Genomic DNA, 13,372 nt, shown 5'->3' on the forward strand with positions numbered 1-13,372 from the left:
CCCACCAGAGGGGACACATAGGGTCTCACCTAGTTTTACGTCCAGATGCCCTGCCTGACGTCATCTAGGAGGGGCCAGCTTTACGGTCAGGTGTTTTTCCCGTGGCCATTTTGCGGGGCCTGACTACACAGTCGCCATCTTGCGCCCTGTTTTACGGTTAGATGCTCTTCCCCTCACCGTTTCGGAGGGCCTAACTACACTCTTGCCATCTTGACTGGGTTTTCCGTAAAGATGCCCTCCTCGTCGCCAACTTGGAGTGGCTTAACTACACAGCGCCCAGTTTTACGGACAGATGCCCTTCCCTTGCCATTTTAGAAGAGCTTAACTACACAGTCGCCATCTTGGGCTCAGTTTTGACGCTCAGATGCCCTTCTCTCCTCACAGACTATATTTTGGATGGGACTCATGCCCCATATCTCCACTGCTAGGGGTCAATGACGTCGTGGGAAAATGCTGATGCATCACCCTTTGTTCTACAACATACATTGCCCTACTACTCATTAGTACCGGTAACGTACGTAAATTTCTCTTCGGTAGTAATCTCTATGGCTCCATATCTCGTAAATCGTATTGCCAAATTACAAAGTGAACTCTACACACACATTAACGCTAATCCTAATAATTTTAATCAAAATAGCCTACAACACTTTGCAAATCATCTTTCACTCACGAGTACACAAATTTCCTTGTCTTGGCATAAAGCATGACGTTCATCAACAACATACAAAAGATTATTCTCACTTCTGCAGCGCATTCTGTCTCACTTTTTCGCTTAGCGATCGTCACTTGTCTCCTAGTCCAGCTGAGGGAGATATTACTACTCGTTCACTCGTAATACTGCCGCCCCCCTAAGACTGTTCCGTGCTGGACCAGTTAGCAAACAGTCTTCGATTACCCGTTAGTCAAGGAAGTTGCTCTTTCGTATGCTGCTAACCGGTTGAAATGCTCCACCATTGGCATTCTCCTGGAAAGACTAAGAATACGAGATATAAAGTCTTTAACACCCATGAACGCTGGAGATTGTGTGGCAGACCCCGCTGTCTCCGTAAATTAAAGAGCCACACCAAATCCTTGGCTTCGAATCCACCTTCTACGGCCCGCGCGTCGTAGGTATGCGTTATTCGGCCACCAGCAGCTTCTGTGTTTCTTCGATCGAGGCCGTGAATCTGACCCATTCCTTCTCTCGAACACCTCACGTAGTCATCCCCAGCCGTCTGGTGCTCGCCGGATCCACTGCCGAACTTCACATCACAGGGAAAACGCAGCTCCTCGCCGTAGAGAGCACAGGTCGGAGTCTGTCCTGTCGTTTCATGGACCGAAGACCGATATGTCATTGAAATAACGGCAAGTGTTCATCCCAGTGAAGTTGGTTGTCGGCTACAACTTAAGAAAGCTGTTTTCCATTCGTCCTCTTCATCCGTTTAGCTTTGTTGGCAAATCCGGGCACGAAATATTGGTAGTAGGAGCATAGGCCTAAGAAACTCAGGAATTCATATACATCTCTGGGGGGACATGCCATTCTTTTACCGCACGTATCCTCTCCGGGTTTACGACTACACCGTCTTTGGCAACATCTCACAAATACCTGACCTTTTCCCGGAAGAGCTGGCATTCCTTTACATTCAGCTTCAGTTTGGCCCTCTGCAGCCACTTAAAGACTTCCTCCAGGTTCGATAGGTGTATATCAAAGTTGCCTATTGCAATGACGTCATGAAAGTATACGAGGCACGTTTTTATCTCCTGATTAAAACATACCAGGTACATTCGACAGCAGCTGCAAAACCTGATAATAACTGTTGTTTATCATATCTGATTCTGGCCATTGCTCCACATTTTCAGACATTGACTCTAAACGCTCCTGCATTCACTTCATGATTCATGTACGTATAAGTGCTAAAGAATGGCAAAATTCTTCACCAACATCCTGTTGATTGGTCATTAAAAGGTGAAGACCATTTGTATTTTAAAACCTAGCAAACCAAGCAACTAGGCTGAAAGCTGTCACCTCATAGCCCTTCCTACGTACTTCTGTAAACTGATTGAAGGTCTCTTCTATAACAGAATGAGTAGCACTGTCATAGAGCATATTTGAACTTATGAGGCAGGCTTGAGACAAGAATATAATTGCTGTGAGCAAGTGGTGCCTCTTACATCTTGAAAACAACTTTGGTGTTTGTTGACTTTACTCCAGCCTTCGACATCGTTTGGCGCTAATACATGCTAAGTGTTTGGAAATTTCAGTTACTCGTTGGAAGCAAGATAAGCCAGGAGCGGAAGTCTAACGCTGGATTGCCCCTAGGATCCGTTCGTTCACCATTACTGTTCAACTTTTACATATCTCACCTTCCATACACTCCGGCCAGAAAATTCTTCTGAGCCAACAATCTGGCCCTAGCCACACAACAAAAGCAACTGGAAGGAGCGAAAAAGTTGCTGACCAACAACCTATCTACCCGTTCTTTTTCTTCTCTAAAACCACGGGTGACGTCCAGGGAGTACTAGACGGTTCAGTAACACCCTGCTTATATATGTTTAGTTTGGCCCCGATGTATGATGCGAAGTACGAGCAGAACTATTCACTTCTCCGTCGACAAAAATAATGTCTAACCGGCGCACGAATGAAATGATATGTACTAATTTTCCCGGGGCAGGAGCGATGACATGCGGTGCTTGCCCATTTGCACCGGCCCTTTTTAGTTTTGCTGAAACTTTGATTCTTTATCCCTTTCAGACCGAGTACGCACAATTGTGCGGGTTCGTATTTTAGTTATCCCTGACCGTATTTGATGTTTTTTCGGCGCTACACCGGACTGCAGTGATTGTGCAGGACACGTGGCGTGTATTTCAATTGATTTTAGTATGCGCTTGACCGCCAGGGCGAAGGAAGACGAGTTTAAAAAGCACAGTTGATCGGCGAGATGGCAGGAAGCAGTAGTGCCGAAAGTAAGTATTTATTTACTGCGTTTATATTAATCTAGAAGCTTTACTGGATACCGGAATATATTCAATGAAGTGTGTACATTGGTTAGTGAACGTAAATTTTGAAGCTACACCATCGTACGTGATACAACGAGGTTTGAATTTTGATACGCACAATTGTGTGGGTCCTGTTTTTCGGATGTTAGTTTTTATTTTGTAAAATAAACTATCAATATGTGTATTGAGGAGCATTTTAGTCAGTTCTTGACGTACAAACAAAAATTCACACCTTCAGTTTTCTTTCAGGTCTGAAAGGGCTACTCACATGTCCGAGCTCACTCCAACAGAAATCTCCCGCCTTCGGGGTTGTCCATCAGCATTGCACTGGGTTATCAAAGCAATCATATCTACCTCTTCGTCTAGAGGCACCTCCTCATCCAACCGTCGAAGCTGCACGTGTAGATGCGAGCTCTGTGTAGCAGCTTCGAATTAAAATGCACGAGCCACCGCATTATCTAACGTATTTGGGTGCGCCAGACTAAGAGGTCGTTGCAATTCTGGGTCGCATATATTCATCATCATAGGCTCTACAGAATTAATGTTCTTCTGTGAAATTGCATGTAGGTGAATGATAAGCCATACAAGCAAGACGCGCGAAGTCTGCCTCAAATTCTTGTAGTGTCTCGCCACGTTTCTGGCGTCTGATAAGTTGACGATGTTAAATTTGTTGAAGGTCTTTACCACCGTATCCAATCTTTAATCGGGCTACCAGGAACTGAAATTTGATTGCTCACTGTCTTGGAATCGCTCGGAGTATATCCAACTTATCACGTCGCTGCGCAATAACCAAGGCAGTGCTTTTTTCTTCTCTAGTCACTCCATAGGAGGCGGCTGCGGCTTAAAATTGCCTTCGATACGTAGACCATGGAGTTTTACAATCTTAAGGTGGTGCTTTCACACGCACTTTCCCTGCTACATTATCTGATTTTGTTCAGAATTCAGTAATAAGCCTCTACTTTCGTATAGACCCCTTTTCTGGTGATGCAAATCGGTCCTCTGTAGTCATTGTTTTACGCTCTACATCAGTTTCAATTTGCTTTAGTCCTTGATCAATTTCAGTTATGTTAGATTCTACCAATCTATAATTTTCAGCTCGTTTCTGAGAACATTTCGCTAGCTTTTTCTCCAATAATCTAAAATTTTCGGCTTGTCTTCTTAGAACTTCTTACGAACTTCCACAATTTGTGCCAATAAGTCAGCAACATCCGCTATTTCAATAATTTCTTTATCAGTATCATTACCTTCTGCTACTACTACTGATCGAAGTCATGACCGTAACGCGGTATTGGTTTCTGAAATATCCTCATCGCGTTCTTCCAGCTTGCACTTCATATGGGTAAATTGTAAATTGATCAAAGTCACTTTCATCAAAGCCATCATTCCTGGTATCGTCTTCCGTATATCGCACTATCCTTTAAAGGTCACGAATTGCCCAAATACTATCCTACCTCTGACGCCTGTTACATTCGTAAGTACCGGGAACGTACGTCAATTTCCTTTATGTAGGAATATCTTGTAAATCTGATTACAGCTCTACCAAGAAAACTATACACCGGGCGAGTTCGCCTTGCGGTTAGGTGCCCGCGGCTGTCAGCGTGCATCCTTGATATAGTGGGTTCGAGCCCCACTGTCGGCAGTCTTGAAGATTTTTTCCGTTGTTTCCCAATTTCTCACCAGCCTTATGCTTGGGCTCTGCATAATTTAAGGCCACGACCGATTCCTTCTCTTTCCTAGGGCTTTCCTATCGCAATGTCGTCATAATACCTGTCTGTGTCGGTGCGACACAGAGATATCTCTACACAAATACACATTTACGCCAATACTAATAATTTTTATCAAAATAACATGCAAGAAATCAAAATCTTCGTACTCACAAGTACATATATTTCCTTGGCCTGGCATACAGCACGACATTCAAAACCAACGACAAATAATTGTTCTCATTTCTGCCGCATATTATCTCTCTTCCTAATTATTTGCGTATTGATATTATTAATAATCTTGACCATGATGGTCGGGATTGGATCCTTATTGACTTAGTAACAATAAATATGTTGGAAGATAGTCCGCCTAGTCAATACTATTCATTTATTTACCTTTCAACTTAACATCTAGTACATGTTTCGAGAATATAATGCATTCTCTTCCTCAGCTAGTAGATTAAAATTCATTATATAATAAGACCTGACTAAAATACGGGGGCCACCATTAAAATTCAAAACAATGAGTATGACAATGTGACATTTAAAAATTTTGGATAGTACAAACATAGAATTAAAATCCCATTTTGTCAAGTACAAATTAAAAACACAATATAGTCTAATTAATGTCTAATTAAATACAACGTCTTGTGATGATATGGATTCACAGTGTCCTTGAAGTTGCCTTGCGTAGTTCAAAAATGTTGAGTTAAGGATGAATAAAATTGTATTAGAACTTGAAGTCCTGCCGATATCCACCGTTAATGGGTGTTAAAATGATGTCTATTTAAATTAAAATATTGGACACAGCGTCGTATAATGATGTGAAATTACGGTGTCCTAGGAATTATAATACTATCTTGCGTAGTTCAATTGGATTTGTACAAGAATAAATGAAGTTGCGTTAAAACTTGGAGTCCTTCCATTATCTTCGGTTGATAGATGTATTATGCAGCCAGGTTGAAAATAGATTAAAATGGTCTATAAAAAGGAAATGGATTGAAAATTAACAAAAGGCTCCGACATGAACAAATGAGAATACAACGGGGTAAAAATTATTAAACCTTACCAGTGTGATGATGTAAATATTACGTGTAGCATGCATGTGTTAGATAGATGTTGAGGCACCTGATGTTGTTTGGCAACTGGTTACAGAATTACATTGGGTTGCGTGTTGGATGGAAGGAGGGGTGGAAGGAACCGCCCCTGATACTACAGTCATACTTCCCCCCTTACACGCTTGACATCATTTGGCCTCTTACTAGGGTATTGGGTTACCAATTTAAACAACTGATTGTCTTCTGCAATGTGTTCATTTAGGTTGTTCTCATTATCAAATTTTTGCAATTTGTATATTTCTAATTTCTCTAGGGCATTTATTTGTTTGCCTTTGCTTAATGAATGTAATAAAGTCATATCACGTTCAATATTTGTGAAATGATGGTTGCTTTCATGCATGTGTTCACACATTGCAGAGTATCTAGAATGTTTTCGTGCATTGACATGCTCTTTATACCGTACCACCACACTTCTACCTGACTGTCCGACATATTTTTTTCCGCAATCTTGGCACGACAGTTTGTATACTCCTGATTTACTGAACCTACTGTTGGTGTTTACGCTATTCGAATTGAACAATAAATTATTATTATTATTGTCTGTCCTAAAGGATACATGGATATTGTGTTTTCTAAATAGTTTAGCCAAACTATATGATTGTTTATTAATGTAAGTGAATGTAGCGAATTTCTTTCTTTCTTCCTTATTTACAAGTAGGGTGTTAGGTCTATTCACGACCTTACTCTTTATCCTATTGACATAGCTTTTGGGGTAACCGTTACTTTTGGCAATATCTTGTATAATGTTTATCTCTTTATTAAAATCATTTCTGTTTAATGGTATTCTTACTGCTCTATTGATGAAGCTGTAAAATGCCGCTTTCTTATGTTCTCCTGGGTGGTTCGAGTCTTTCCTAATAACAACATCTGTGTGTGTAGGTTTTCTAAATACTTGGTAAATCAGGTTTTTATTGTCTCTTGTTAATGTTACGTCTAAGTAGTTTAGACTTTTATTATCTTCCGACTCGATTGTAAACATTATATGTTTATCAAGGTTGTTTAATTGGTCTAACAGTTCGTTTGGCTTGAGTTCTTGTTCGTTAATGATAGCGAACGCGTCATCAACAAACCTTAACCATAAGTCTAATCCTTTTATTTTACCGATTATTTTATTAGATTCCATATGGTCCATAAATATATCTGCAAGGATACCAGACGCTGGTGATCCCATGGCCAACCCATTAACTTGTTTGTACACGTTGTTGTTGAAAGTAAAAAAGTTGTTTTCTAATATAAACTTTAATAAGTTGATGAATTCATCAATTTCTACTTTACTCAACGAACTATGTGTGTTTAAGTTGTTCTTAACAATGTTGATAGTCTCCGTGATCGGAATATTCGAGTACATATCTTTCACATCAAAGCTATGGATAGTATTATATTGCGATAAAATGAAATTTTTTGTCCTATCACAAAAATCTATGGTATTGCGGAGACTTGTATCTACATTAAATCTGTAATGTTTCTTTAAAAACGTGTGTACAAATTTGGCCGTTTTATATGTAGGACTGTTTCTGAAGTTAACAATCGGTCTAATAGGTATGCCTTCTTTGTGTACCTTAGGCATAGCCCTCAATTTCGGCAATCCTGGGTTCATATTTACCATGCGTTTTGTTTCATTCGAATTCATCAAAAAATTAGTGTTAGCTAAAATTTGTTTAAAAGTCTTTTGCATGTTGTTAGTAGGGTCCTTCTTTATCTGACGAAAGTTGTCACCCTTCAGGAAATCATTCGTTTTACTAATGTAATCATCTTTATTCATTAAAACTATAGTGTTACCCTTGTCAGCTTTCGTGACAATTATGTTATTATCTTTAGTCTTCTTATTAATCTTTCGGAGATTGTTATTAGTGTGGGTATCTGCGATGGTTTTATGTTCCATTATTTTACAAATTTTATTTTTAGCCTCGAACCTCATGTTCTCTTGTTCGTCTATGGGTACTTCTGCAATTGCTACTTCAGATTCCGCTATCAGTTTCACTAGTTCTCTATTTTGGACAGTCTTACTCGTGTGTGGCCAGTTATGTTTGGGACCTTTATTTAAGATTTCGACTTCGTCATCGTTGAAATCAACGTTGGTCAGGTTTTTGAGTGGCGGATAAAATGTGTGTGTTGTCGTGTATGTGTTGTTATTTCGTATTTCATTTTTGGTGATGCATTTGTCTTCAATGAGCCTCTGGTATTTTCTATCTAAAATATCTTGTTTTTTCTTTAATATTGTAAATAATGAGAGGTCAATGTTAAATTGCGCCTCCTCCCATTCCAGAGTCGAAATTTGACTAGCGATGAGTAGGTGTAATTCATAAAGCGTGTTGTTCAGCTTCGTTTTTTTAAGGTGTAAGAACCTGATTTCATTTTTAATCCACAAGTGATTTACTTTCCGCTGTGTTCTCATTTCATGACGCAGCAATCTACCTCTCTTTTGTACGGAAATCAAATGTTTAGGTATAACGTCACTTTTAATACATTTCTTAAGAAAGTTCAGCTCTTTTGAAATACTAAGAATTTTAACCTTGGTGTTCTTAAATTTGTTTATCATTTTTCTAGCCTGGCTGGCATAATCATTATTAATAATCTTGACCATGATGGTCGGGATTGGATCCGTATTGACTTAGTAACAATAAATATGTTGGAAGATAGTCCGCCTAGTCAATACTATTCATTTATTTACCTTTCACCTTAACATCTAGTACATGTTTCGAGAATATAATGCATTCTCTTCCTTAGCTAGTAGATTAAAATTCATTATACAATAAGACCTGACTAAAATACGGGGGCCCCCATTAAAATTCAAAACAATGAGTATGACAATGTGACATTTAAAAATTTTGGATAGTACAAACATAGAATTAAAATCCCATTTTGTCAAGTACAAATTAAAAACACAATATAGTCTAATTAATGTCTAATTAAATACAACGTCTTGTGATGATATGAATTCACAGTGTCCTTGAAGTTGCCTTGCGTACTTCAAAAATGTTGAGTTAAGGATGAATAAAATTGCATTAGAACTTGAAGTCCTGCCGATATCCACCGTTAATGGGTGTTAAAATGATCTATATTTAAATTAAATTATTGAATTGAAATGTTCACCTTCAGGAATGTGATGGTCATTATTAAAGAGCTCTCTGCATGGGATAGCAGTGAATGAAATTTTCGGTAGTCATTCCTCTGTTTGAGACATCTAGTGGGGTTGACTGTTGAACTATAGGTCACATGGTTTCAATTTGTCACTGTAGATCGAGTCCAGATGTGAGCCGCGCAGGTCATCCACCTACAGATGGTGGACAAGATCTCGCGAGACACAAAGGGGATTGTCAATTCAACAGCGATGACTGTGGTAAGCTGTTCCATGGCCAAAGCAGCCTGTCTAAGCACGTCATGATCCACAAGCAACGAGCGCTTTATGAGTGCGGAATATGCAAGAAATACTTTACAAATATTAACAACCTGACAGTGCACATGGGTTTTCACACAGATGTCGGGAGCTTCGAGTGTTCAATAAGCGACTTGCGGACGTTTATAGACGAGAAGCCCTACTCCTGCAAAATCTGTAGCAAAGGCTATGTCTGTAAAAGCGACTTAATCGAGCATATGCCGATCCATTCAGCAGTAGAACCGCATTGTGGCAAAGCCTTTAGAATCGAAAGGAGTATGATGAAGCACATGCGGACGTATACAGACACAAAACCGCATCGGTGCGATATATGTGGGAAGGCCTTCAGACAGACAAAAGTGCTGAAACTACACATGCGGATACATACAGACGTGAAGCCATATAAATGCAACACGTGTTGCAAGGCCTTCACACGAAAACATGGCCTAAACAGGCACGTCCGGTCGCATACAGGCGAGGAGCCATACTCCTGCAGTACGTGTGGTAAGGCCTTTGTGGATAAAGGAATGTTAACCAATCACGTTCGTATGCATACAGGCGAGAAGCCACATAAATGCAACACGTGTGGTAAGGCCTTCACACTGAAACATCATCTAAACACCCACGTCCGTACGCATACAGGCGAGAAGCCGTACTCTTGCATTATGTGCGGAAAGGCGTTTACACTCAGACGATACTTTAACAACCACTTGCGGAGGCATACAGGCGAGAAGCCACATAAATGCAACACGTGTGGTAAGGCCTTCACAATGAAACATAACCTAAACATCCACGTTCGGTCGCATACAGGCGAGAAGCCGTACTCGTGCAGTACGTGTGGCAAGGCCTTTACACACAGACAAAACTTAAACAACCACGTGCGGACGCATACAGGCGAGAAGCCGTACTCCTGCAGTACGTGTGGCAAGGCCTTCACAGAGAAAGGAAAGTTAACGAAGCACGTTCGCACGCATACAGGCGAAATGCCGTACTCTTGCAGTACGTGTGGCAAGGCCTTCATAGAGAAAGCACAGTTAACCAAGCACGATCGCACGCATACAGGCGAAAAGCCGTGGAAATGCAACACGTGTGGTAAGGCCTTTCCAGTGAAACACAACCTAAACAGGCATGTCCGGAAGCATACAGGCGAGAAACAATAGAACTGCAACGCGTGTGGCAAGGCCTTTACACAGAGACAAAAGTTAAACAACCACGTGCGGATGCATGCAGGCGAGAAGCTATAGAACTGCAATGCGTGTGGCAAGGCATTCACTCAGAAAGGAATTTAATCACCCACGTAAGGACGCATACAAGCGCGTAGCCGTGCCGGCGCAATACGTCTGGAAGTTCCTTAGAACACTGACATGCGGATGCATTCGCGGGGGGAAGCCGTACTCTTGCAATATTTGTTGTAAGGTCCTTTGACTGAAAATACTTCTAAATTCTCACATGCAGATACATACGGGCGAGAAGCCGTACCCGTGCAATATCTGTAGTAAGGCCTTCCGCTATAATGGCGGTCTAACCAGACATACGCGCACGCATACTGGCGCGAAATAGTTCCATGGCAATATGTGTTGCAAAGCTTTCAGTTATGGACAAGTTTTAACCATACATCTGAGGACACACACAGTGGAGGTGCATTGCTGAAGCTATTATATGGTAGGGGCGATCTATCCAAACACATGCAGACAATAAGCCATACTAATACAACAGGTGTGGTTACGCTTTTAGACGGAGTGGCGATATAACGAATAGTTGCCGACGCATACTGGCCTCAAGCCGTACCAATGCTATATATATGTGTGTGTGGCAAAGCCATTACCTATAAAGACCGTCAAACCGATCACCTGCGGTAGCATATGAGCTTCAAGCCGTACTCATGCAATACGTGTAGTATGGCCTTTAGTCAGAAATGCGCGGTCTAACCAATCATTTGCAGACGCATACAAAGGAAAAGCCGTACCCCTTGCAGTATATGTGGCAAGGCCTTTAGCTATAAACACAATAAAACACAGGATTTGCAGTTGCATACCGCTTAAAGGGTAATACTGATGAGCAAGGCCTTCACTCAGAAATGCAAGCTATTGTTACGTGTTGGCGGGTTAAATAAATGAATAAATGCGAACAGAACCTGGTAGCGTCCTATTTCTAAGATTTATTAACTTAAGCACTACAATTACAGATTTAGACACACACACTAGATAGCCGAGCTTACAAGTTACACAAGTACACGTACACACTTACACGGTTCGCGCTCCCTCTCTCTCTCTCTCTCTTAGTTTCTCATGTTCTCACGCTACACAGTTCTACATTCACACACAAGGTTCCATGTCGCACGGCTACACGTTCACTCCTTCGCCGTCAGTCCGGCCTGTAGCACGCTAGTTCGATATCACGGCAGTCCACACGGTTCGGGATAATATCTGCTGTTCACTCAATCCGCCGAACTCCGTTCGCAGTCTACACACGTCGTCACCCAGTGTTCTCTTCGCTGCTGCTCCAGAACACCCAAGGTTCTTCTCCAGCAGCCAGCCCCAAGAGACCCACAGACACACACACACACGACGTCAGGGTAACAGGGACGAGTCCTCGGCTCCAAGAGCTAGATACTCCATCAGGCTGACACCCGCAGCCCAGGCTATCACTGACTGCGCTCTTCGCTAGCTCACACCAGCGAACTCAATCTCACTCCTCACTCACTCACTAACTAACTCTCACTCTCTAACTCTGACTGACTGCAGGCTGGTCGTTCGTCTCTTATATACCTGCACTGGTCCTTCTAGAATCGTCCAGGAACCTCGCGAGATCGAAGACTCAAGATTAATAGTCGAGTCATTTCCATACTCCTCGGCTACGGGGCCGCGGGCGGAAGCGAGTGGGGCTGGCCTAGCACGTAAATGCCGCTCGTGATTGGCGCGGCTGAAGTAAGGGGGTGGGCCGAATAGGGTGACGAGCCGGACCCGTAGCATGTTGTCATGGCGGACCCTATAACCATTACACTATTTAAACATGTTGGAATACATGCGTGCTGAATAATGTAAGATACACCATCCTGGAATTTATAGGTGTCCATGAGTACTCACACTGTCGATATGCCTCACTGTTATATGTTTCTTGACAAACCATTCGATCGCAGTACCATACTGTTCATAATAATCATAATAACGATATGAAATAATAATCTTACCAAACCTCTGGCTGCGTGATTGATCAAATAACTGTGATATTTGTAGGACTCAAAATTTGAAAAATTCTCAAATAATAATAACTTTGAATATCCAACTCATCTTCATGATAACACACTATTCTCATACACAGTAAGATAGAAAATATGGAGAGTTCAGCCACATATTTCACTTGAGAATGTTCCATGTATACAATCTGATTATGAATTTAAGTGGCCTGCATCAATATTGAACAGAACAAATAAACATTATGTATTTTAAATAATGTTGATATGAATCATTTAAAGTATTGTTAGGTGAATGTAAATTACATTCCATTCCGTATCACCTAATAGCAATAACATTTATGAAGGAGGTAGTATAATTCTTTGCTTGAGATATTTGTTACACCACTCTATGGACATCATAGGGACAGCTTGCTACGAAGTAGAAATTTTATCCTCGCTGCGAATTTTACCCTGCGAATGTCGCTATCATTTTTATATTACAAAATTCACATTTACATATCCGGAATAGGGACCGTATGCGTGTTCTATGCTATATTGTGTTAAGGGAATTATTAACATATTATAACATGCATAATTTGCATGATTAAATCCATGTCCTTATTGTTTGCTTTGCACTGCACTACAACAGTCTCTTCCATGATTCGTGTTTTAATCCTTTGGCGTTTGTTAAAACTAACTTCAGTGCGGAGAATGATCTCTACATCTACGTATGTGGGCGAGTGTAGATTTTCAACATGGTGGTAGTTTCTCATTATCCGCGGTTTCCTGATAAACCTTTCAGTTCACACTTCACATTCTCCAAGACGCAGTCCACTTGTATCTAGCCTTTTGAGTGATCCCGGTAATATTTCGAAGTGTGTCCTGATAGATACCTGTGCCCTTTCAAATGTTTCAGTGCCGAAAGTGTACACTCATTAATTACTTAATGTTTTTAATATTGTCTGTAGAACATGTTAGAATATATAAACTAAAAGCCGAAAACATGCACAATAAGTACGAAATT

The 13,372-nt window shown here is 41.0% G+C and overlaps 1 protein-coding gene across 1 annotated transcript in view; it reads left to right on the forward strand.

Moving 5' to 3' along the window:
• LOC136874629 (zinc finger protein 84-like) overlaps positions 1 to 10,333 on the forward strand; it is a 91,741-nt gene extending 81,408 nt beyond the window's left edge. Inside the window, exon 4 of the mRNA XM_068227892.1 lies at positions 9,037 to 10,333. Within this exon, the coding sequence (XP_068083993.1) occupies positions 9,037 to 10,333 (1,297 nt within the window). The remainder of the gene's footprint in view (positions 1 to 9,036) is intronic.
• The last annotated feature ends 3,039 nt before the right edge of the window (positions 10,334 to 13,372 follow it).

The sequence above is a fragment of the Anabrus simplex genome, chromosome 5 (genome assembly GCF_040414725.1).
Source record: "Anabrus simplex isolate iqAnaSimp1 chromosome 5, ASM4041472v1, whole genome shotgun sequence".
Lineage (NCBI taxonomy): Eukaryota > Metazoa > Arthropoda > Insecta > Orthoptera > Tettigoniidae > Anabrus > Anabrus simplex.